At 44.9% G+C, this 26,991-nt stretch overlaps 1 protein-coding gene across 13 annotated transcripts in view; it reads left to right on the top strand.

Moving 5' to 3' along the window:
• RBFOX1 (RNA binding fox-1 homolog 1) overlaps positions 1 to 26,991 on the top strand; it is a 2,434,604-nt gene that overhangs the window by 2,207,369 nt on the left and 200,244 nt on the right. For all 13 annotated transcript variants that reach the window (XM_027528154.1, XM_027528150.1, XM_027528155.1 and 10 more), the window contains one exon: positions 21,592 to 21,834. In XM_027528154.1, the coding sequence (XP_027383955.1) occupies positions 21,592 to 21,834 (243 nt within the window). The remainder of the gene's footprint in view (positions 1 to 21,591; positions 21,835 to 26,991) is intronic.

Raw genomic sequence — 26,991 nt, 5'->3', positions numbered from 1 at the left:
GAATCAAAGTGTCCTTGGGCATCTCTCTGTGCCAAAGACACAGGCAGGAAATACATCTTGAGTGACTGAATGAATGAATGAATGAATGAAAGCAAGACGTCCTACTATGTGTCTATGAGATTTAAAGATGAGCTAGTTCCTTTCTGATCAAATCCAGTGGATAACCTTGCAGAACAAGAACTAACTCAGACTGTCTGCTCATGCCTTAAGCATGTTGCATACTGGAGCGTGTTCAAGGTTCTTTCCTGACCTCACACACACAGTGAATGTCTGAGCTCTGTAGGCTATTTGTAAAGAGTTTATTTCATCTTTGCAGAAAGCTGCCCAGTATAAATATTAGTCAGTTGATTTCACACAGAGTTAAAACAAGCTTTTAAAAGGCTTTTACCTCGCCTGTCCCCAAACAGGTACTTTAGACAGATTCTCAAGAGCCTTGGGAAGCTTTGACGGATTTGGTAAAGTGAAAGTTATGTTCTGTTCAGACGCGGCCTTCTGTGAAGGCTGTCTTGGGGTTGATGCTGAAATTGTGCAGAAAGGGTCAGGGAAAGTGAAGGATTTTAACATCACAAAGATGGGGTGGGGGGGCAGTGGTGTAGGAATCAGACTTTCCTCTTCTGGATTCCTCTCAACAAGGTTGTTTCTGAAGCCGTTTTCCTTTGGTGCCAAGAAGGTAGCTTGGTATTGTGGAGGCGCAAGGGCTTAATATTTCAATGGTGTTAGTTCACTCCTAGTTCTGTCCATCAATTGGTGGTGGCTTAATCACTAAGTTGTGTCTGACTCTTGCAACCCCATGGACTGGAGCCCACCAAGCTCCTCTGTCCATGGGATTTCTGCAGGCAAAATACTGGAGCGGGTTGCCATTTCCTTCTCCAGGGGATCTTTCCAACCCAGGGATCGAACTCACGTCCCCTGCACTGCAGGCGGATTCTTTACTGCTGAGCCACTATGCCCATGAGTTAGTCAATGACAAATATGAATCCAACCCAGCTCTATATACCACTTGGACCAATGGGTATCAGCACCATGGACCAGCAGAAAGGTAATATAAGCCACACATAGACTTTTTGTTGTTGTTATTCTGGTAGTCACATTAAACTCAGTAAAAAGAAACAGGTAAATTTAATTTCAAGGTTTTATTCAACCCAGTACGTCTCAACAATAACTGAAAATGTTTTATTTCATCCAGTGTCTCCAAAGTATTATCATTTCAACCTGGAATCAAAATAAAACTATTAGATACTTTGCATTCTTTTCCTTGTACCTCATCTCTGAAATTCAGTGTGCATTTTGTGCTTGCAACACGCATTATATCTGATTAACCACATTCCAGCTGCTCAGTGACCACACGTGGCTCACGGCCATACAATAGGACAGCCTGAGGTGGGGCCACAATGCCTGGACAGATCTCTCAAGTTCTTAAACTTTTCCTATCCAGATCCCAAGATCTGCTTCCCAGAGATGAGATAAGATTGCATGAAAATGATCATGTGTCCAAACTTCCTTCTTTGCATTGTAAAGGATGGAATAAGAAGACAAGATATTGGATTATTTTCAGGGGGTTTCCTTGGTTGTTGTAGTTCTGTCTTTGCATCTTAAGCTCTACGTGGTAGGGAGAGATTTCATTTAACACGTGTCTCTGGACAGTACTAGTACTAGAGTACATGACTAAGTATATGAGTTTCCTAGGGCTCCGATAACAAAGTACCACAAACCAGGAGTCTTCAACAGCAGGAATGTCTTGTCAGAGTTCTGGAGGCCAGAGGTCCAAGATCTAAAGTGTCAGCTGGGTTGGTTCCTTTCAGAGGCTGTGAGGATGATCCTGGTCCATGCCTCTGTCCTGGCTTCTGGTGAGTGGCTGGCTTTCTTTGGTGTCCTTGGGCTGTAGAAGCATCACTTTGGTCTCTGCCTTCATCTTCACATGATGTTCTCCTTGTGTGTGTGTCTATGTTCAAAGTACCCCCGTTTTATAAGAACAGTTGTATCAAATTAGGGGCCAACCCTCCTCCGGCATGACCTTGTGTTAACACGTGTTAATTACATTTACGATGAGTGACTCCATTCCCAAGTAAGGTCACATTGAGAGATAGAGGGGGCGAGAACTTCAAAAAGTTAATGGGGGGAGCACAATTCAACCTCTAACAGCACGTGTTCATTATAACAGCATATGTTCATTAAACCTAAATTGGATCCATGAATTAATAATACTTGACTATAAGGACCGTTTTTTGTCTACTCCAGGTGGGTCCCAAGAATATTCCATTTTGTCTGAAAAAGATAGGCAGGTTAAAAATCAAACTAGGAAAACTGGATGTGAAGAGGATGAATGTTATTGATGGGCAGTTCCACTCTGCAAAGGCACCTGCTTTGCAGTGATCACATTTGAAAATATTTACATATGCTGCTTTGAAGGTCTTTTGAATTAAACGTACTTAACTTCCATCAGCCTCAGTGTCCTAGCTAAAACTGCCTCAGAACTGTTCAGATAAATTAACTTCAGTATCTTCATTTGTACACAGAGTGATCACACATTTTATTTGGCCACACTTACATGTTGTTGTATCTAAATAAAATATCTTGTCATTAGGCAAATTCTATCTTATACACAAATAAAGTGGACTTCTTCCATTTTTCCCAAATTTCACTCTCCTCCTTGGATCCACCTTGACATTTTGCAAAACCTCTTCTTTAAGTCAGTCCAGCCCTGTTTTACTCCAAACTGTGCGCTGTTCTCAGCTCAGCATTCATGGAGGCTGCTGCTGCTGCTGCTAAGTCGCTTCAGTCATGTCCGACTCTGTGCGACTCCATAGACAGCAGCCCACCAGGCTCCTCCGTCCCTGGGATTCTCCAGGCAAGAACACTGGAGTGGGTTGCCATTTCCGCCTCCAATGCATGAAAGTGAAAAGAAAGTGAAGTCGCTCAATCGTGTCCGACTCTTAGCGACCCCATGGACTGCAGCCTACCAGGCTCCTCCGTCCATGGGATTCTCCAGGCAAGAGTACTGGAGTGGGGTGCCATTTCTTCTCCAATTCATGGAGGCAGATATCCTTAAAACATCACACATCTTTAGCTACAGGAAAATACTTGAGCACTGACCAAACATATGTAAAGAATTCAAGGTTTTCCAGTTTCCAGTGGTGCTTTGTTTGAACGTCCAGGGCTCAAGAGACCCTTGTGTTGGGGCAGCACCAGTTACTGAACTTGGTTCTTCACTTAGGAAAATGGAGTTCTTTGTTTTCAATCTCTCTTGACTTACGGTTTTACAAATAGCAATAACTTCAATACTGGCATGTTCATGCCAAGTTGGATTGTGTTGAATTTGTAAAGCCAATAAAGTTTTATCTCCCCTTTGTTCTGATGGGAATTTCAATTGTCATACTGGCCCTGTTTATTTCTCTTATTCTCTGTATAAAAGTTTATGAAATGAGGATGGAGGAAACCCAGAAATGCATCATGCAGTTAAGTCTGTTGATATAGCCAGACATTTGCGTCATATGGATGGAAAATTTAGGAAGCCGTGTAATGCAGTGGAGTATATCTAGAGTTCAGATCTCAGCTAGAATGTGTTTGCTGTCTGAATTTGGACATGTCACTGAGTTACTTGACCTCAACTTTCTCTTCTGTTAAATGGGTATATACGGTACCCATCCTACCTACTTTCCAATGTGGTAGGGAGGTTCAAACAGACCCTGTTTGAATGCTCCCAGAAGCCTTTACATTGTATCCTTGGCCAAGCAACTGTGATGATGTCTATGGTGGGAGTGATCAACTCTGTCCTATTTATTTACCTAAACTGACTACCTGATTTATTGATTTATTTCTTCAGTTTCAAACATTTGAGTTTCCTCAAGAGAAAAGGTATCATCAAAGAGTGTAGTTTAAAAGATCAGATCCCTCTCTTTTCTTTTTCTTCACTCTTCCCTTGACTTTATTTACCATCATTGCATTTACTCTGTGACTCACCAAGATGTTTTTGAGCATCTACTCTATGCATGCCATTCAAATACTCCTGGGAAGATAGTACTCAGTAATGCAGACCTTCCCTCAAGGGCCCAGATAATTCAGGTCTCTTCCCTCAAGGGCCTTACAATCCAGTAGCCTCCAGGTCTCTATCTCAGCTCTCCCATGGCTCTGAAAATAACCTCACCACTTTCTTTTACTTCGTTTTCATTGATTCTGCCACCCCAGGTATGAGGTATTTCCTCCTTCTGCAGCATTAAACTGGCCTTTCCACACATGATGTTGTCAACCTGTTTCATACTATCTGGCTATTTTCTACTCACCCTTCAGCTCAAGGTTTAGACGTCAATTCTTCTGGAAAGCCCTCTTTGATAAACCATAGGGGATTGGCGAGCTCTCTTAGCTCTGTATATCTCTCTTCTCGTGGCACATACCCCATTAAACTGTACATTCTCGGGTTATTCTGTGACTTCTGCCAACTTAGAGCTGCAGAGGTTTCTGGGCTGCGTGAATCCTTGTCACCACTGTGGCCCCTGAAGCTAGCAGAGGACCTGCCATACCAAAGATGCCCAGGACTTTGCTACTGAAACAATGGCATGAATATCAAGTTCTTGCCTAATTGAATAGTTCATTGCCCTTGCTTTCTGGCAGTCTCTCCTAATTTCATTTCTTCCAAATCCAAGTATAATTCATTTTGTGACAGCCTTTTTTTCAAGTTGGCAAACTATTAGAGGCTAAAACTTATGCAACACACAATGAAAGACAAGGTCATATTTTATCATCTTTGCCTGTTGCCTTAACCAGATTAGACATCTTTCTACAAGTAAGGTGAATGCAAGCCAACAGATATTTATCATGTCAAACACCTGATTACAAAGGACGGAAGAAAAAGAGGGAAGTGTTAAAGATGAAGATGGCAAGTCCCTGCCTTGAAGGAATTTACATTCTTAGGAGAGGCTCATAATAGCCACGTAGGGAGATTGGAAAAGACTCATTGGAAAAGATTCTGATGCTGGAAAAGATTGAGGGCAGGATGAGAAGGGTGTGACAGAGGATGGGATGGTTGGATAGCATCACTGACTCAATGGACATGAGTTTGAGCAAACTCTTCACTATCTGGGAGATAGTAAAGGACAGGAAAGCCTGGCGTGCTGCAGTCCATGGGGTCACAGAGTCGGACATGACTTCGTGACTGAACAACAACAAGGGAGATTGGATAACTGAAAACACCAAAAAAAAAAAAAAAATGAAACCTCAAAGGTTTGGTTCTGGAAATTCATGATAAGTTATGTGGAGGTGGTACATAGCTTCTGTATCTTAACAATGTCATGTCTCCTCAAGGTCTTGGGTTGTTTAGGATCCACCTTTGAGAGAGGACCAAGGAAGAAATGTCGATTAGTGTCCTTGGGAAATAAACTTTCCTGATAGGTAGAAAATTCAGTTTTCATAATGTGATGTGAGTGAGGTTGCTTCAATTAGCAACATTCACGGTGGAGCTGGCACTACTCTGGGTTACTTGGTGCTTGCTGTGTGTGCAGCAACCCCCTCTCTTACAGAGAAAGTTGTCTTACACCAAATCTATTAGTTTCCTATTTTAGATGCAGGCAGAGAATCCCCTGGATAGCTACGATGGAGTAAGTAGCACAGCAATATTATCCCAAGTCATATCTGCAGGGTAACTGTAAGCAAGCTGTTTAGGGGAACACACGCCATTCTTTTCTTGTTGTGGATATGGTTAAATGTAGTAATATTAGCAATGGTGCAAGTCTTTGAAATTCACCTTGGATAGAAATTTGACGCTGATGTTACCCTGGTGGTGGTGGCAAGAACTCCCCCCTTCCACCTTCTTTAGCTCCTTGTAAAAGGAGGTGGATTGTGGATTGAAGGTTTCCTCCATACCCAGGAGATGAAGGGTCTTTGTGGAATGATGAGTTAAAACGTGTTGATCTGTTCCTTCCATTATGGAAACAGTTTCTGCTAATATTTATTTGCTTGGTTCAATTGTCAATTAGTTCATCTGCCCTACTGTCTGCACCACTCTATTTGGGATGGTGGTGGGCAGCTCCAGCTAGCACTCAGGGATGCGTGGCAGTGACAGTGAGGCCATGCTATTGACGCAAAAGAGGATGGCTGAACTGGTGCTGCCCTAAATTCCCTTTGTGTTTGCAGCCATGAACGTGGCCCTCCAATGTCAGTTTCTGGTTTTGACAGTTTCCTATAGTCATACGAGAGATTACGTTGGGGGGAATTGGATGAAGGACACACAGCAACTGTCCTGACTTTTTTCTTTTTCAACTTTTTGCTTTGCAGTCAGAATTAGATTGGTCAAACTATGATTTTTCATCCTGCCTCTTGGGGTGACCTCAGATTATTTGCATAGTCTTTCAAAGCTGCCCATCTATAAAATGAAGATAATGATGGAGGCTGTGGAGTGCATTGAGGGAGTTACATTTATACAACACTTAGGGCAATAGAATGCATATGTTGAGAGCCATTCTAATTATATCCTTATTTATTTATTTTTATTTTTGGCTGTCCTGGGTCTTTGTTGCTGCACAGACTTTTCTCTAGGGGCAAGCAGGGGCTACTCTCTAGTTGCAGTGAGCAAGCTCCTCATTCCAGTGGCTTCTCTTGTTGCAGAGCTTGGGCTCTAGGGCACGTGGTTTCAGTACTTGCAACTCCGAGGCTCTAGAGCACAGGCTCAGTAGCTGTGGCGCACAGGCTCAGTTGCTCCGTGGCACGTGGGGTCTTCCCAGATCAGGGATCAAAACCATGTCGCCTGCATTGGCAGGTGGATTCTTTACCACTGAGCTACCAGGGAAGCACTTCTAATTATATTCTTGTTGTTATTAATAATGTTATAATCACCATCATCATCATTAACACTACTAACCCCTCTTGGGTTCTGGATCTTGAGATGACAAGAACAAGATCTCATGCCTTTTTGGTAACTTCCGACTTTGGCTAGAATACTTCAGAAAATATTTCGTGATTGAATAGTTCTACTATAGCCCTTACAGATATCCACGCTCATCTTAGCCAACAGAGGCCAATGATAGCATCCTTGAAGGAACCTCAGCTTTGGAGAAAGATGTGGATTTGAGGTCTGCCTCTGACATTTGGTGGCTCACTGGTAAGGAACCCGCCTGCCAATACAGAAGACACAAGAGCCACGGGTTTGATCCTTGGGTCAAGAGGATCCCCTGGAGGAGGAAATGGCAACCCTCTCCAGTATTCTTGCCTGGAAAAGTCCATGGCCAAAGGAGCCTGGTGGGCTACAGTCCATGGGGCCACAAAGAGCTGGGCAAGAGTGAGTGAGTGAGCACACATCTGCCACTTACTAGCTTCCAGAAACCTTTTGCTTCTCTATCTGTGAAATGGGTTTGATAACAAATAAGTTTAGTAAAAACACACTTCCTGTAAAGATGAAATTAGACATGTATATCAAGTAGCTACCATTATCTAATGCTGAGAATGAACTCAGTGACAAGCTGCTATTCTGCCTGGTACTTTTTTTTCTATTTATAATGGGCAATAATAAGGCATTTCCAGCTATTTCACAGACAGAGAAGTGAAGCCCTATGCCGCCTGGCTTTCCAACAAGAAATCTTTCAGTATGATGTTGGGATATTTCAATAGGGAAAATTTTTTTTTTTCCAAGAGTGCAGGGCAACACTTGATGGTTTGACTTTGTTTCCCGGCTCCCTGAGTTACTGGGTGAGTCAGAGCGTATCTTAGTCCTCATCGGGGCCTGAGAATTTTTCAAGGGACAAAACATTCGGACTGTGGGCATGTGCATACCACTCTTTAAGATGCTCCAGGCAACAGTGGTGAGAAAAAAAAAATCACCAGGGGTTCCTGCCCTCAGGAAGTTTACAGTCTAGTTGGAGACAGACCTCAAACTGCAGATTTTACCGTAATATCTTACAGAAGGGTCCCCCAACCTCCAGAATCTAATGCCTAATGATCTGAGGAGGAGCTGATGTAATAGTACTAGAAATAAGTGAGTGAGTGAGCATTAGTCACTTAGTCGTGTCCAACCCTTTGTGACCTTATGGTGTGCCAGGCTGTTCTGTCCATGGAATTCTCCAGGCAAGAATACTGAAGTGGGTATAGCCATTCCCTTCTCCAGGGGTTCTTCCCGACCCAGGGATCGAACCCAAGTCTCTTGCATTGCAGGCAGATTCTTCACCGTTTGAGCCATCAGGGAAGCTCAACAGAAATAAAGTGCACCATAAATGGAATGCTCTTGAATCATCCCAAAACCATACCCCTCTCCCTCCCTGGTCCCTGGAAAAATTGTCTTTCATGAAACCAGTCCTTGGTGAGGACTGCAGTCTTACAGGAAAACCCAAATGAAGTTTTTGGCCAACCCAATATATGTAATGTAAAAATACACATAATGTCAAAATCAAAGTGTACATCATGTCAGACTTTGACCAGGATTTTAAAGGACAAGTCAGGGTCCTCTAAGACCCTGCGGATGCAGTGAGCAAGATAAGAACGCCCCTGTTCTTAAGTGCCAGAGACTGTTGGCTGGGAACTTCACTTGCTCGAGGCTAATAATTGTTTTTGTTTGTTTTTGACACAAGCACGTTTCTCTTTGGAAATACCACCTCATAAGCCACCGTGTCAAGGCTACTGATTAACACCAAGTGCCATAAATATCTGATTGTCCCTAACTTTTAAGGAGTTGAGAAAAACAGCCTCTCTGTTGCCTTCTGTGGCTCCACATGGAAAGTCAGGATGGAACATTTCGTAAGCGTGACACCTCACTGTCGCAAATCCGCCCCGCCTCCCCTGCTTCGTGTTTCTGGGGCTGGGGTTTTCAGCCACGGCAAGGTGGCTCCTGGCCTCTCTCTCCTCTGTGCCTCCCTGCGGAGGCTGGGAAAGTGAAATGAAACAAATTGCTTTTTCTCCAATCTGTGACATGGATTCCTGTTATCGTGGTTGTTTGTTGGTTTTTTGTGAATTATGGTCCCAGAGCAATTGCAGAGCTCTTTGTTCCAGAGATTTTTTTTTTTTTTTAGTAAGCTCATGTAGTTAGGAAACCAAGGTTTGTATACTCACCTTACAAACTACAAGATCAGTTTGTAAGCTGACCTGGAGGTCAGCTTTGAACCCATCTCCAGGTGTTTAAGGATGTGGGGCTTGGGGCTTAGGAGTCTGATGGATTTGGTTAACTAGTTTTTTCTAGTTGTGTGAATGGCAGGAAGTACTGGATTGACCAAAAGGTTCATTTGGGTTCTTCTGTAAGATGTTATGAAAAACCTGAATGAACCTTATGGCCCACCCGATAACTCCACCTAGCTTAAAAAGAGAGTGATGGTAGGTGCTACACTGGGTTCTTATCAAATATGATAATATCGGCAAAGCTGCTTTGTTGAATTTTGTATCTTTGGTGCTTAGAACAGTGACTAGTACATAGTTAGTACTCGAGAAAAGTTTTCTTATCATCACCATCATCTTCATCACCACCGTCATCTCCATCTTTATCATTTTCATCACCATCACCATCAGCTTCATCCCCACCATCATCATCTCCATCCTCTTTATCATCAATATCATCTCCATCTTCATCTTAGCATGGATTCAGTGACAGGAACTCTTCAATAACACCACATCAGGTTCAAGTTCTGGGTTCCACCACTTACCAAATTTACAAACTCCCATAGTGGGAAATATTTTTTCACCTGTTTGGAGCCTCAGTGTTCTTACCTTTAAAAAGACCAGAATATCTATCTCTTGGGGGTGGTTATGGGGATTAAAGTGCCCGGCACAGAGTAGAATGAATCCAGCGCATCTGCCCATGTGTTTTTCAGAGAAGAAAGAACTTTGCTGGACTAGAAAGGGGACTGATTTCATCCCTACAGTGGGTATATATGCTCAAGGTCTTTCTAGATTATGAAACACATTCCCATAGATTTGATCCCTAGAGCATCACAAGAGCCTCATCAGAAAGGAGAATATTTGGTTTTGTTTTTTTTTTAGGAAGGAAAATATTTTTGATTTATGTTAATAAATGAGGAAATGGGATACACAATAGTTCCACCATTGAGTTTCTGATTTTTCAGCATTTGTCTCCAACCCCGTAGTCACAGCACCAATAAAAAGTTAGATGGCAACCAACAGGGAAATTATCCAGCATAGAGTTTTTTATTTTACTTATTTTATTGCGACCCATAAAAGATTTTACATCACAACCCAATTCACCCGCATAAAAGTTTCATGAAACATTTCTCTTACTCTATTCTATTCTTTCCCAGTGCGGTATAGTTTATTTCATTTAGAGAATGTTGATGCAATAACCCGCCACCAGAGTTTTACATCCCAAAGGATCACACCTTTAATTTGAAAACAATACATTTCATCCCAAAATTGTGTTTAAGAATAGTCTGAGGCACCTTTACACAGCATCCGAGGCTGGATCCCACCCACCCTCAGAGATTTTAAGCCGGTGGGTCTGGGGTGGAGTTCTAGCATCTGGCTCTGTAGGACCACCCCTAGGTGACCCGATGGCCTGTGGGCTAAAGAGTAATGTCCTATTACCTCACTCTGATTGTCTCCACCTGAAACATTCTCCGCTATTGGGTGTTTTGACTTTTTTGTGTTTTGGGTTTTTGCATTTTCTCTGTCACTCCCCAGAACACCAGGGAATCTTTCTGTCTTGGTCTCATACTTTTTGCTTTCTAGGAGAAAGCAAGACCCCTTTGATTGAAGAACTGAAGTTTAGCTCTTCAGTTATTAGTTGGACAAGGAGCTTGTGGCTCGTAAGAATGACTGCTGAGCCCACCTGTTGAGCGAGTCCTTTGAGGAGGGGCTCTGGTCCTCTGGTGATGCGATTTTGAGAGGGGAGCAGACGCATCTCTTTAAGGAACCTGAGTGAAAGTGAAAGGTGCTCAGTCGTGTCCAACTCTTTGCGACCCAATGGACTATCTAGTCCATGGAATTCTCCAGACCAGAATACTGGAGTGGGTAGCCTTTCCCTTCTCCAGGGGATCTTCCCGACCCAGGGATTGAACATTGGTCTCCTGCATTGCAGATGGATTCGTTACCAGCTGAGCCACCAGGGAAGCCCAAGAATACTGGAGTGGGTAGCCTATCCCTTCTCCAGCATATCTTCCCAACCCAGGAATCGAACCTGGATCTCCTACATTGCAGATTGGATTCTTTACCAACTGAGCTACCAGGGAATCCCAAGGAACCTGAGAGAGCTGCTTAATTTCATCCTGCATTAATTAATTAATTAATAATCACATCCCCAGACTGTGATTGGAAATAGGACTGTAAGAATGGCACAAATACTGTTTATCCAGATTTTCTTTCCAACCCTGGGAAGCTGGGAATTAAAAAAAAAAAAAAAATCACCCAGGGGCTCCCTGAACTAGCACCACCAACAGATCAGCAGGAAAGTGGAATTCTTCCGGGCAGCCTTCTCCGCCCTCACCTCCTCCTCTGTTATACAATTTAATTACAAGTTTAATCACTTCAGAAACCTCATCCATTCCCTCCAGTGTAGCGAGATCTCTCCTTTCCAAGCAGGCGTCTCAGTGATAAGCGGCTGTCCATGCAAAGAGTGGATGGGTCTCTTGAAACCTCTCCTTGGGCGAGCCAGAAAGACATGACTAAATAAAAACTGAGATTGTGTTGACATTTCACTGCGCTGGTTGTAGTTTTAATAATAAAGGAAGAACAAAGTATTTGCAGCTTTAAATAAAGAGGCAGCATTTGGCATTGAAATCGCAGGGGATTTTGTACGAGGTTTTATTTTTGCTCATTGGGAAACAAGAAAAAAATGAACTTAGAAGAGACAGAAGTTCAAGACAAGAGAAAAACAAGAGACTCTGATTTTCCTTCATGCCCTTGATCATTACTGGGGTTCTGTGGTCAAGGGTGGGTTCCTTTTCTTCAGAACCTACTGCAGGTCCTTCCTGTTGGGTCCTCGGGGACAAAGATGGTTTTGGATTTCGCTCACCACGTTATTGAATGTGATGAATGAAGCTGTTTATCTAGCGCATCCTCTGAGGCAGGGTACCGTGCATGTTTGTTTTCCCGTGATTTGATTTTTATCATGATCTTCTCACAATTACCCTGTGAAGTCACTCATCATGTTCCCCGTTAAACAGAAGCAAAAAAAAAAAAAAAAATACTGGAGCCCGGGGCATTGCAACAACTTGCCTGAGATCACACAGAGAGTCTGCCAAGGAGCCAGGCCTGAGCATCTTCCACACACTCGCCCCTGACAGTATTTTAAGATCAATTTACAATTAACCACTCACCTTTGTTATACATTTATCTGCAGTATTCTCAGGGTGTGTTTTTAAAAAACGTATCCATCACCATCTCTCTTATCTCTTCAAGCTCTGTCTTCATCCCTCTTCCCTCTCCTCCCCTTCTCCTTTTGGCATTGCCCCCACCCCTGCCCGTACCCTCTTGAAAATATAAAACAAAAATAGGAAAGTCGCGTGAGCTTCCCGGTGGAATTCCTGAGTTTGCTTGCATACCATATATTTAGTTTAGTAATGAAAAATTCCAGCTCCGGGCGGTGCAGAGGATAGCATTTCTAATGTTTTTTAAACAGCTATTAATGTAGTCGAGCGCTGTGTGGGTTTTCTTTCTTTTTTTTTTCCCTTCCTCGTCTATATAATCATCTGCTCAGTGTACACTCGGAAAGGGAGAGCAGGGGCCAGAGGAGGGGCGGGCTGTGATTGATGGATCAGCTCCAGGAAGGAGTCCCCTCTGGGGCTGGTTTGGGGAGCAGTCAGATGTTGAGGAGGAGGTCAGCCGGGCGGCCCCGGCCCCCCCTCCTCCCGCACCCCCGCCGTCCCCACGTTGCACAGCGCACACACCCTCGCTCCTCATCGAGGCTCTCTCCTGCCAGATGCTCTGTGGCGTGGCACTGGCACAGCTGCTAAGTTTATGGAGGAGAAAGGAAGCAGGATGGTACAGCAGGTACATTTCCCCCATTTTTCTGTTTCACTCGAAACTGTGCTTTGAATGGAGCGGAAGCCTTTCTTGGTATGAAGTCTCTGTTACTCTCTGTGTGATATGGATTTTGCTCCTTGAATCATGCCGGGAGGGAAAGCAGAGGAATTCAGCCAAGTGTGTGTGTGTGTGTGCGTGTGCGTGTGTGCGTGTGCATGAGCTTTTCTGCTTGATGTGTAAGAACTGAGCTGGTCTTCGAACCCGCAGGTTAATGATGTAATTTTGCATTTCCCTTCTTTGGTTTCAGTGCCCCCAGGGGTATGATGCAGTTTGAGTTCTTTTCGGTCCAGCACTGGAGGCTTTTCTCTGAATATGCGCAATTTCTTGCCAGAGAAGTAGAACAGACCAGGCTGAGAAACTCAAGTCGACCAAACTGTCAGCAGGACGGAGAACTGCAGGCAGCTGAGAAGGGACAGTCTCCTTTCTCTAGTCAGAGTTGGTGGGAGGGGTGGGTCCCAGGGCAGGAGACACCGCTTTTCTAGGCGGTGTGGAGAGGTATAATCAGTTGGTTTAGGAGGACTGAACCATTCCCATGCATTTCTTTACTAGGGGGGGCTGCGTTTAGGCCAGAAGAGGTTTGAGGGGACAAGAAAATGGACTGGGAACAGATAAATTTCAGACGCAAAAGGAGAAGGGATGCTCTAGAAGTTTGATGATTAGAGCTGGGAAAACACACACAGAGACGAGAAAGAAAGATACTTAAAGTCCACCTTGGCAGGCACTTTTCCCCCCTCAGTAAAAGTCAAACAGTTCACGGTGAAAAGAATAAATCCGTTCCGTGCTCTGCCACGTAAGGACTCTTTTCTGCAGTTGAAATGTGCTTTGCATTAGATGGTGAGCCAAAACATTTTGCCAAGTCCGATGGGCTGCCAGGCTTGGTTCATTTGTTAGTTTCCCAAAACTACTTTATTAAACCAGTCAGGGCTGTGCCCAGGAGAAGGAGACGTCTAACAACAACAGCAACAACAAAACCCCACCAAAATATTAAAAAGAGCACCTCCCGTTTTCTCTCTGGCTCTGCCTCCTGGGAAAATTAAGGGTGTGGGATGTTTCAGCGACCAAGGAAATTCTCCTTGTATTTGAGGGGCGTCTCACTGAATGCCTGCAAGCAGCGAAGTCCACACACTGTGCTAATGGTCAGATTACGGTATTTGTCTTAAAATAGCAATAATATCCTGGCTATTTCATGCTTCAGTAAAATATTTAAATTGAAATGGCATTTTTTTTTTCCTTTGGTGAATCAGACTTGGTTGCATTTTAATAACCCGTTTTTCTCTCTGTAACTGGAGTGCAAACTACCCACCGGGGTGTTTCGGGGAATGAAGGGAGGGGGGTGGTTCCCACGTCATCTGGCTGCTGTTGAGTTGCTGTTCTAATTGAGGTTTGGCCCAGGAGGACGAAGTTTCTTTTCCACTTATCCTAATAGATGCTCTTGATTTCAAATTTCTACCCAGTTCTGCAGCAACCAAGGGTGGATTGGAAAACACGAGGTCTTGGCTTCTTTTTCTTCCCTTTTGTGTATTCAGCAGTAACCCAGGGAAGTCCAGGCATTGAAAATCAGATGCTAGGATTGCAAAATCTTTTGAAGCCCCCACCCCGATGATGTGGTTGTTCAGTCGCTGAGTTGCAACCCCGTGGACTGCAGCACGCCGGGCTTCCCTGACCTTCACTGTCTCCCAGAGTTTGCTCAAACTCATGTCCATTGAGTCGGTGATGCCATCCAACCATCTCATCTTCTGTTGTCCCCTTCTTCTCCTGCCCTCAATCTTTCCCAGCCTCAGGGATGATGTGGAGGTGCATGCAAGGCAGAATCACCCTCCACTGTCAACTCAATACCCCCACAAGCACCCTGACTTAGGAAACATCAGCATCTCCGTGATCATTCCACTTATTTGGGAAAAGCAGGCATTTGGCATTAGAGAAGAGGGATGATCCTCAGACAGTAAAGAATCTGCCTGCAATTTTGGAGACCTGGGTTCAATCCCTGGATTGGGAAGATCCCCTGGAGGAGGGCATGGCAACCCACTCCAGTATTCTTGCCTGGAGAATCCCATGGACAGAGGAGCCTGGCGGGCTGCAGTCCATGGGGTTGCAAAGAGTCACACACAACTGAGCGGGTAAGCATAGCACAGAGGGATGAAGGGAGCTTCTGCAAATCAGGGAATGTCTAGTCAGTATGCTCTGGATAATTGTTGCCTATCCCTACCACCAACATGAAATTGACTTCAGCTTCCCCTCATTTCCCCCCACCCCCCGCCCCGGAGCATGTTCATGTGACTTAAGACTTGTCTTGACCCAGAGTGGAAAAGATGCCCTTAATGTGAATATGGACTTCCCAAGTGGTAAAGACTTTACTAGTGGTAAAGAACCTACCTGCCAAAGCCAGAGATATAAGAAACACAGGTTCAATCCCTGGGTTGGGAAGATCCCCTGGAGGAGGGCACAACAACCCATTCCAGTACTCTTGCCTGGAAAATCTCATGGACAGAGGAGCCTGGTGGGCTACAGTCCATAGGGTTGCAAAGAATCGGATATGACCCAAGTGACTTAGCATGCAAGCACAAGGTGAATATATTTTTTTCCAGAAAATTCATTTCAACCATGCTAAGAATCCAGGAGTATCACTAGGGAGGAAAGAAAGACATCTCCGAAGCCCTTTGAAGCTGAAAAATAATTCCATAGGAAGAACGATGATCTTAATTAAATATTAGATGTAATTAGCCCAAAGTGTAAATGTTGGGAATATTAATTAGGGTCTCTTTGGAATGGTTGTCAGTGTTAATAAGAAACTGCAGGGGTCCCACCAACATCTGTCTGAGAACTCCAGGCATGGGAGTGCATCTCTGGTTCCAAGGACTTGAGTGCTACCTGTAGGCTCCTTGGCTACCGTGGACACTGTCTGTTAGAGTTGAGTACCCTGGCTTTATTTTTCTGGGCTCCAAAATCACTGCAGATGGTGATTGCAGCCATGAAATTAAAAGACGCTTACTCCTTGGAAGGAAAGTTATGACCAACCTAGACAGCATATTAAAAAGCAGAGACATTACTTTGCCAACAAAAATCCGTCTAGTCAAGGCTATAGTTTTTCCAGTGGTCATGTATGGATGTGAGAGTTGGACTATAAAGAAAGCTGAGTGCTGAAGAATTGATGCTTTTGAACTGTGGTGTTGGAGAAGACTCTTGAGAGTCCCTTGGACTGAAAGGAGATCCAACCAGTCCATTCTAAAGGAGATCAGCCCCGGGTGTTCTTTGGAAGGACTGATGCTAAAGCTGAAACTCCAATAGTTTGGCCACCTGATGCGAAGAGTTGACTCATTGGAAAAGACTCTGATGCTGGGAGAGATTAGGGGCAGGAGGAGAAGGGGACGACAGAGGATGAAATGGCTGGATGGCATCACCGACTTGATGGACATGGGTTTGGGTGGACTCTGGGAGTTGGTGATGGACAGGGAGGCCTGGAGTGCTGCAGTTCATGGGGTCGCAAAGAGTCGGACACGACTGAGCAACTGAACTGAACTGAACCCTGGTTTTGCCAGATTGGTGCAGGTTTGGGTGGAGGTTAGGATTTGTCCTGGCTCCAGTGGTGCTCCTACTTGGTCCTTGCCCTTGGCTCTTGGAACCTCAGAGCCTCCAGAAGCCAGGCTTCAGGCTTGAGGTGGCGGAAATTTCCCAAGCTGCTATTCTAACACTTGCAGAGGATACCCCTCGTCCCTCCGCAGTTTGGCAATCAGAAGCCTGGCCTCTTTGAATCAAATATCCCAGCATCTGCGGGCTCCCCATGTGGCACTAGTGGTAAAGAATCTGCCTGCCAGTGCAGGAGATGAAAGAGACGAAGGTTCCATCCCCAGGTCGGGAAGATACCCTGGAGAAGGAAATGGCAACCCACTCCAGTACTCTCTCCTGGAAAAAAACCATGGACAGAGGAGCCTGGAGGGCTATAGTCCACAGGGTCACAAAGAGCTGGACATGACTGAGCAACTGACTGACTGACCCTAGCACCTGACATGCCTCCTGATGGAAAACGGGTCTCAGAGTCACTGTATATGTGACAGAGAGTGGCTTATTTATTTAAAATCAGAAACGTATCTCCCCACCAGGGGATCTTCTTGCCAGATGAGAGATACCTTGGCATGGGATAAACACGGGCTCTGGTTCAGCTCCTGGCTTTCCTCAGAAATACCTGTGGCTGTGACCTCACAATATTATTTATCAGCTCTGGGCCACAGTATCCTTTACAATGAAATAAAGTGGGATTCCAGATGTAAAGCAGAGTCTAGACCTTGGCACTATTAACCTTCGAAGCTGGATAATCCTGGGTGGTGGTGGGGTGATCCTGTGCATCGTAGGGTGTTCAGCAGCATCTCTGGCCTCCTAGAAGCTCTAGACGCTGGTGCCACTTAATCCCCAGTTGTGATGCCACTTAATCCCCAGTTGTGACAAACGAGAGTGTCTCTAGTCATTGCTTCATGTCTCCTGGGAAGAAATCATCCTTGCTTAAGGACTTTTGCTGTAAAAACGCTCAGCACCATGCCTGATGCCCACTACATGTGAGTGTCACTCGCTTTGTCTTCTGGGCTCTGGTTTGAAGAGGATGTCTTTCAGATGGAGCAGAGAAATGTGACACCATCACTGGTCTTCTCATAAGCCCACTTTTGCTGGGTTTGACGAACTTGTGTGTACAGTGTAGATGTCTGGTGATACAAAGAACATTCTGGAAAAGATTCTATGGCATCCCTCTCCCACCATGCTTTCTTCAAGTCTGGCTGAGCCACCCCCTCCTTGGTTTAGGGAGAAGGCACCCCCTTTTCTATCCCTGCTTCACCACTGACTGTATTTCCTGCCCAAAGTATTTGTGCAAACACAGCTTCTTAACTGATGTCCCCGTGATTCATGATAAGTCTGCCACAACGATGAGAAAACCTTTTCTGCAAAGGGCCCAATAGTTCAATAGTTTAGGCTCTGTGGCCTATATGGTCTCTTATCATAGTGACTCAAGTCTGCCACTGGGGCACAGTGAGCATGGTGTGTCCCAATAAAACTTTATTTACAAACACAAGTCATGGGCCAGATTTCTTCCAGAGTTCATTTGCGCATCCCTCTCCTATCCCCTCTCCTCCATCCTGTTGCCAAATGAAGCCTAACAGAGCCCAGAGTTCACTGGCTAAGCATGCACTCACTTAACAGACACTGGGGTCTGTTGACTTTGCAGCCAGTGTGCTTTGGAACCCTGGAGATAGAGCAGAGAATGTGATGCAGCCTTCTACCATCTGGATGTTCACAGGCAAATCATCAGGCAATGGCAGTACCTCGAGTTACATGGGAAGTGAGCAAAGCTGAAGTAGAGCATAGAGGACAGGCAGCTGATGTGATATTATTGTCAAGGAGACTGGCTGGGGGATCTGGAACCTCAAAGAGAAGCCAAGGGCTCCCCTGGTGGCTCAGTGGTAAAGAATCTGCCTGCCAATGCAGGAGACACGGGTTCAATCCCTGGTCCGGGAAGATCCCACATGCCAGAGGGCAACAAAGCCCATTCACCATGACTACTGAGCCTGTGCTCTTGAGCCCAGGAGCCACAACATGGAAGCCCATGTGCCTAAAGCCCGAGGTCCCAAAGAAAAACCACCACATTGAGATACTCACACACCACAAGTTGAGAGTAGCCCCGCTCTTTGAACTAGAGAAGAGCCTGCACAGCAATGAAGACCCAGCAGAGCCAAAAGTAAATAAATAAATATTTTAAAAGAGAGAGAGAAGCTGAGACTAGCCAGGCAAGGGAGTAGGAGAGAACTCCCCAAGCACAGGAGGCAGCAAACAGGAAGACATGATGTTGTTGAGAGGATAAAGAGACCATACGCTTCCTGAGGTCAGGCCCTTCCCTGGGCAGTGCCGAGAGGGGTCAGATCCTAGCACGGAGCAGCTGCTGCTTTGCAGAAGCACGTGGGACTGGTTCTGTCTTCCTGAGATGGCTCTGCCATGCAGAAAGGCTAGGTGGGCGTATACGTTCCTGTGAAAGCATTTCTACTGAAGGTGGAGCAAGGAAAGCCGTGTCTATATTGACCATCTCTCTCTACCCCTGATCCTGTGAGCATTTCAGGCTCCCTTGGTGTTTTTTACAAGACCGTCTTTCAGAGACAAGCGAGGGGAGGGGCAGGAGAGGCTGAAATAGATCTTTGGGCAGAAGTGAAATCTGTCCCAGAGAATTTCCCTTTGGAGGATTCTCAAGGTCCCAAAGCTTCTAGGACTTCTCATGAGCCAGAAAGAAGTTGCATCACATGGAATTTCTGTGCACAAGTCTATTGAGTAGCCCTGTAGAAGAAAAGAATACTAGTTGGCTGATATACAGTATTTTTTTTTTTTTTTTTGGTATTAGTCAAGACCTTTTTGGTTGCATGTAATGGAAAATCGGACTTACACAGACATTTACTGAGTTATGGAATTTAAACAGCAGCATTACTGACTGCAGAAAGAGCTGGATCCAAGACTTCAGATGATGTCAGGGGGACTCAGTGGGTCTGCGTTTCCATTTCTGGGCTCCGTTTTCCTCCGGGTCGGCTTCTGCTTTAGGGAGGCCCCCTTTCAAGAGGCATTTCTTGGTAGCTCCAAGCTGGTATTATGTTTTCCAGTTACCAATCATCGTAGTGAAGGAACTTCCTCCCTGAACGCCAGTCGGGTCCCAGGATAAAGCCTCACAGGAGTGGCAAGGGGTCAACTCGCTAACCGGCTTAGAGGGATGAGCATGAGCCCCCATCACTGTGGCCGTGAGAGGAGAGCCCTCTGGTCAGCCAGACTGGGTCACGTGACCCAGAGGAAGGTTCGGCCACATCTGCAGGTCATGGGCTGGGAGTGGACGTGTCCCCTGAGAGGGAACTGGGCTTATCCTTGAAGAGGCTGAACAGTGAGCGACAGTGACGGTGAATGTGGTTTCCCAAGGACAGATAGTTAACTTTGCACCTCAAGCGATCCAACCCCAGCACAGTCGGACCCTCACAGCCCCCCAGTGCCGTGAAAACATGTTGCCAAGAAAGCCACGGCTGTGCATTTTTGCTTCCAATGGCACAGACATTTGGAGAAATTAGTCCAGGGGAGGAAAGGGCCTGCTGGGGGTGTTTTCACTTGTAAAATGTTTTAAACTTATCCTAAGTGCTGTTCTCTTCCAAGTGTCATCTTTAACATTCTAATTAAGGTTCCTTCTAAACAAATGCACCAGCTCTTGGCACCGCTCTTGAGAATAAACTTTTTTTCTAGCCTCTCTGTCATAATGGGTTTTGCTGTATTCAAGTTGCTTGGGCTGAAGATGCTCTCAAATGTCAGTGGCAGGGACTCTGGAGATGGGAGAGATTCTGACATTGTTGCCCTGGTATCATTACAGGAGGGATGAAGTCACATCTAATTGGCCACAGACAATGGGAGAGGGAACTATTGGGTGGGCTTAATTGCTAAGCTTTCCCTCTCTCTCTCTGACTGTGCAATCCCATTTCTTAAGACCATGGAAAATTTAGACCTCTGGGTTACAGTCCCTGATGCCGTCTGTGTGTGTACGTGTGTGTGTGTGTGTGTAGGGTAGTAAAGTTGTGGGGGTGGAAAGAGAGGTTTCCTGAAAGGGAAGCATTTGAACTCTTCTTTTTTTATTCTTTTGACTTGACTGTAATTATCACATTGCATGTTTTGCCTAGATCTGAAGGGCGAATTGTTATATAATGCTCTACTTATAAAAAAAAAAAATAGGGAATCGGGGGGAGGCATTGATTAACGAGGCTAAGAGTCAAATCCATGTTTTGCAGAGACACTTAAAATGAGACTATCGTAGAGGGTCATCGTTGTCCAAATTAGGTCTTGAATTTTCATCAGCCACTTCATGTTGGCTCTGAGAACATCACACACACACACACACACACACACACACACACACTGACCCTTGCAAGGACCACCACCCCCATCCCATTATGTGAGCCAAAGCACATAAAATGTTGATTAAATTCTAATGCTTACACGAATTGTCTCTCCTCTCAAGAACACACACGTTCAATTTAATCTCTCTTGGCATTTTAAGTATCAAATCAAGGCTCCGCTGTCACTGGCGACGACTACAGGCTCACATGTTCCAAAATGGGAATGAAATTAGAAAGACCTGCCAGAAAAATCCAGTGCAGAAGAACACAGACTCTCACATTGTGTAGCTCTTGGACTGCATGACATCCGAAAGGGTCTTCCACCTTTCAGAGCCTCGATTTCTGCATCTGTACAGTGGGCCTGTCTCAGTGATAACTGTTCTGTCCTTTAGTTGCTAAGTCCTGTCTGACTCTGCGGCCGCCTGAACTGTAACCTGCCAGGCTTCTCTGTCTGTGGAATTTCCCAGGCACGAATACTGGAGTGGGTTGCCATTTCCTTCTCCAGGGGATCTTCCCCACCCAGGGATGGAACCCATGTCTCCTGCATTGGCAGGCGGGTTCTTTACCACTGAGCCACCAGGGAGGCCCTGGTGATGGTTACTTCATCCTTATACGGTCTGATGAAGATGGTACCCATCTCAGGCTCTGGGCACCACCCTGGTACCCACGCGACATCTGGGGAGCTGTTGTTCCTGGGTCTGGGGAGAAGGTTCTGCCTGGTGCTCGCTCATGGTTTCTCTCCCTCTCTCTGATTTTCCAGGGTAATCAGGAAGCAGCAGCTGCCCCTGACACAATGGCTCAGCCTTACGCTTCGGCCCAGTTTGCCCCCCCTCAGAACGGCATCCCCGCGGAATACACGGCCCCTCACCCCCACCCCGCACCGGAGTACACTGGCCAGACCACCGTCCCGGAGCACACGTTAAACCTGTACCCTCCCGCGCAGTCGCACTCGGAGCAGAGCGCCGCGGACACGAGCGCGCACACCGTCTCGGGCACGGCCACAGTAAGTGTGCGCTGGTTTCGGGGGGCAGGGCGGTACCCCAGGATTCCTGGAATGACTGCGGGGCACACCCCTATGCAATTAGGGGGGCCCCATCCTGAAAAGCGATCCCTAAGCTCATCTTTGGAGTCCCAGCCTCTCCAGGTTCACCTCACTCACCTGCGCGTATCGTCTCGAGACGCTGGTTTAAATCAATACATTTTCCCATTAACCGCGTGTTTTGTTAAAGGGGAATGTTAATCTCTTTTCTGCTTCTGCAGTTTCGCTTTTTCTGGGATTATGTCGTCTGTGTGGAATTATACACTATGTAATCTTTTTTTTTTTTTTTTAATTGCCTTTTTGGAGATGCCATTTACATACCATAAAATCCACCTATTCAAGGTATACAATTCAGGGATCATTATGGTATTTACAGAACTGTACAACCACTGCCACAGTCTATTTTGGGAATATTTCCATCACCCCCCAATCCATCTGTCCTTTGCAGCCACCCCCTGCCGGGTTCCCGCCCCAGCCCTCCATATCTTAGCCAAATTCATTCAAGTTGCACCCACATTGTGGCTTATGTCCTTAGCGTCTTCTTTATTGCATAGCCCCCGAGGTATGGGTGACCTGGGCTGCCAAAAGTCAGCAAGAGAATTTTGTAGAACTGTTTTGCATTTTGATGGTGGTGGTAACATACCTCTGTGCACCCAAAAGTCAACTTTCTTGCCTATGAATGGATGGAATGGATTAAAAACAAGCAAACAAACAGAAAAGAAACAGTCTATCACCACTACCAATGGAAACCAATATTGCTGGCTATTCATAAAAGCTAGTCACTCTAAACAAAAATGATGATTAAAAGTACACCACATTTATCTGCATACCACCGGAAGTAGCCATGCAATGTGCATCTCAGGAGAGGTATATGTAAACATTTAGGAAACCTTGTTCTATGGAATTCTTGAGAAGCCTGGACACATGCAGCTTCTTTCCAGAACACTTTATAGGTGCAAGGCACTTAGGCCTCTTTCTCCTAACCTCTGAAAAACTAGTATTTGTGAAGAAGTGTATTGGTTTGAAACATCATCTGTCTTCTTGGAACCAAGTTCAGTTCAATTCAATTGCTAACTTGTGTCCAGCTCTTTGCAACCCCATGGACTGTAGTACCTCAGGCTTCCCTGTCCATCACCAACTCCTGGAGCTTGCTCAAACTCATGTCCATCAAGTGGGTGATGCCATCCAACCATCTCATCCTCTGTCATCCCCTTCTTATAACCAAGGCAACCATCTAACTTTGCTACCTGGTACCTCATTCACTTGGAAGTTCAGTTTGGAGATTTTTCAAAATAATGTAAATTGGAAAGTTTTCTATTGCCTTCCCTTTTTTATTGTGCCAAAATACATATAAAAATTTTAACCATTTTATCATGTACAGTCCAGTGGCATTAAGTACATTCACAGTGTAGCACATCCATCACCACTACAGAGTCCCAGACATCCCCATCTCCCCAACAGGAAACCTAGTATCCATCAGGCAGACGTCTTCCATTCCTCCCTCCCCACAGCCCCTGGGAGTCACCAGTCTGCTTTCTTTCTGTATACATTTGCCTCTTCTGGCTTTTTCAAAAGACTCAGTCGTACAGTATATGACCTTTTGTGTCTGTCTCCTTTCACTTAGAATGTTTTCAAGGTTCATCCGCGTTGTAGCATGGACCAGCACGTCATTCTTTTTCTATGACTGAATCCTTTTCCACTGTATGGATAGGTCCTATTTTGTTTATCTGTCCATCCATTGATGGGCATTTGGCTTGTTTCTACCTCTGGGCTATTGTCAATAGTGCTGCCGCCGCCTTGTTTGTCATTGTTTGCTGTAACTTAGAGACGGATTTATTAAATGGGCTTGCAAATGTCGTAGGTGCTTATTGTCGACGATAAGTATTGACTACCAGTGGTAGTGATGGGGCTGTTGTTCATTTGTGTGTTGGTTTTTTGTGTGTGTGTGATAACCAATGATAGGGCTTGTTATTTTAGGACTAAAAAAGTTCCCATCAGGCATCATTTATTAAGCTTCCACATGGACCAACCATACACACTGCTGTGGAAGATTCATTCCTTCACTCACAGAGATTTATTAAACATCTACTTAGGCCAGGACTCATACTTGATGATGTGAGTGAGCCACACGGAAATGATCTTTTCCATCTTTTTTGAAAAAAATTGTATTTTGGCTGCACTGGGTCTTCTTTGCTGTGTGCATGGGCTTCCTCCAGTTGCGGAGAGTGGGGCTCCTTTCCAGCTGCGGTGCACAGGCTTCTCACTGCGGTGGCTTCTCTTGCATGGGCTCAGTAGTTGTGGCACATCGGCTTTGTTGCCCCGTGGCACGTGGACTCTTCCCAGACCAGGGATTGAACCCATGACCCTTGCACTGGCAGGTGGATTCTTAACCGCTGGACCACCATGGAAGTCCAGCTCATTCCCTCTTAGAACTAAATGTGGGAGACAGAGTAAAAATGTAGGAATCAAATAGCTCTATAAACAGACATGGTGAGTCATGATCTTAAGGAAAAGACCAGTGCTATGGAGGATTAAAAAAAAGAGGAGAGGTACCACCTGCAAATGAGTAGCCGGAGGACATTTCTTCAAGGACATGATATTTAAGGGGAAAAGAAAAAGCTTCCAGGTAAAAGGAATACCAAGGTCATGGGTCCCAAGGTTGGAAAGAGCTGGGCTTATTCAAAGACTTGAAAAAGAAAAAATACCGAGGCAGCGTGTCTAAGGGCTTGTGAAGAGGGTGTAGGGATGCACAGTGGCAAAGGAGAACAAGAAGCAGCCACAGGGATCCTACGGTGTGTTCTATAAGAGGGTGGGATTCCCAGTTGAAAGCTATGGGAAGCCATTGAAAAGAGTTTAAGCCAGAAAAGTTTAAAAAATGACATTTCGAAGGGTAGAATTAATTATGCCTATGCTGTGCTTAGTCGCTCAGTCATGTCCAACTCTTTGAGACTCTATGGACTGCAGCCCCCACCAGGCTCCTCACTCCATGAGGATTCTCCAGGCAAGGATACTGGAGTGGGTGGCCATGCCCTCCTCCAGGGGATCTTCCAGACCCAGGGATCAAACCCATTTCTCCCACACTGCAGGCAAATTCTTTACCATTTGAGCCACCAGGGAAGCTTACCTTAAAGGAAATATTAAGCCAGCAGGCTCAATATCCTTTTCTCACATAAAGAACTCTTAAGAGATCAACCCGGCGACTTTTAAATTGCATCTTGTGTGTCCACAGTGCCCCTGGCACTACAGCGAGGTGACATGGTGAGCAAACAGGCTGCCTCGATCAGAGAGCTTTTACGCAGAGAGCCAAATACATAGGTCAAAGATGGTTCCACCAGGGTCAATGTGAACTCCTTTTCTCAGTGTTTATTTTTACTTATGTATTTATTTGGCCGTGCCAGGTCTTGGCTGTGGCATATGGATCTTCAGTCCTGTCGTGGCATGCTGGATCCATAGTTTAGGCATGTGTGCTCTTAGTTTTGGCATCTAGTTCCCCAACCAGGGATGGCACCTGGGCTCCCTGCATTTCGAGCTTGGAGTCTTAGTCACTGGACTACCAGAGAAGTTCCTGAGACTTCTCATTAAAGGTGTTGAACGAACAGAAAATGGTCAGTGCTAAAGGCAGTATGGTGAGCCATTTGCATAGAGAGCTTGAATTGATACCTTTGTCAAGTGTAGGCAATGGAGAGAAAGTCAAGGACTGATCACTAGAGAGCTCATGGGTGGTGAGGTTTGGAAGAAAAGGCACTATTAATGAGACATAAAGAGGGTACCTGGATGGAGGGTTGAACCAGAGAGTGCTGTCATGGCAGCCTGGCAGGCATGAACTGAGGACATGATTGAAGCTGGCATACTGGACATCACCGAAGACCCAGGAGAAAGTAAAGTATTGGGGAGCAATTCCAGGGGGCCAAGAGTTGAGGAATAAATGGGAAATACCAGAATGGGTGTGCACAGTACCCTCATAAACCTTTGGAGTAAAGAGGAGAAAGAAAAGATAGCAACGGAAGAGCACAGAGGTCTGAGGAACTGGTTTGTAGGAGAGTGGATTTTGACTCAATATTTTACACCACAGAGAAGAGAGATGGAGGAAGGACAGGGAATCAGAGATAGGGAATGACTCAGGGAGAAAGCAGCAGAGTATTTTGGAGGAAATAGGAAGGAATCTGACTGTGAGCACACAGATTCAGTAGGTAGTCTGGGAAAGGAGAAGATGTGCTTTATTTTTTACAGCTCCATTGACATATAAATGACATACAATAAGCTGTGCATACTGAATAATTTTGTAATTATTTAGTGTCAATAAGTACATACGTATGGAACCATTTCAACTCTCATGATAATGGATATATCCATCATCTTCAAAGTGTTCTTTTTTTTCCACCTGGTAATCACTTTATTTTTGTTTACTTATTTATTCATTTGTTTATTTATATTGAAGTGTAGTTGATTTACAATGTTGTATTACTTTCAGAAGTACATAAATACAGTTGTACATATATTCAGTTATATATACATATATATGTGCATACATATGTGTGTGTGTATATATATATTATTTTTCATTTTATATATAGTCATTTGTATCTCTTAATCCTAGATTCCGAATTTATCCCTCCCCTGCCTTTTCCCTTGTTTTGTATATCTGTGAATCTGTTTCTATTCTGCAAATTCATTTGCTCCATATTTTAAATCCCACGTATAAGTCAGATCATATAATATTTGTCTTTCTCTTCATGACTCACTACACCTTGTATGATCATCTCTAGGTCTCTCCATGTTGCTGCAAATGGCATTATTTCATTCTTTTTTATGGTTGAGTTATATTCCACTGTATATTTATATGTAACAGCAAAGAAGTTCCTTAAAAAACTAAAAATAGAGTTGTCATATGATCCAGTGACCCGACTCCTGGGTATTTATCTAGAAAAAGAAAACTATAACTTGAAAAGATACATGCACCCTGGAGTTTACTCATAACCCCTCTGTAATCTTCCCTCTCCATTCTCCTCTCCCCCATTCCCAGGAATCAACTGATCTGCTCCTGTAGTTTAGTTTTCAGTTTCTAGAATTTTCTATAAGTGACAGCAAGCATTGCATGTTTTTTCCCACTTCTTCTGGCTC

This window comes from Bos indicus x Bos taurus, chromosome 25 (genome assembly GCF_003369695.1).
Source record: "Bos indicus x Bos taurus breed Angus x Brahman F1 hybrid chromosome 25, Bos_hybrid_MaternalHap_v2.0, whole genome shotgun sequence".
In the NCBI taxonomy this organism is placed as follows: Eukaryota; Metazoa; Chordata; class Mammalia; order Artiodactyla; family Bovidae; genus Bos; species Bos indicus x Bos taurus.
This window is presented reverse-complemented; position numbering and strand designations above follow the sequence as displayed.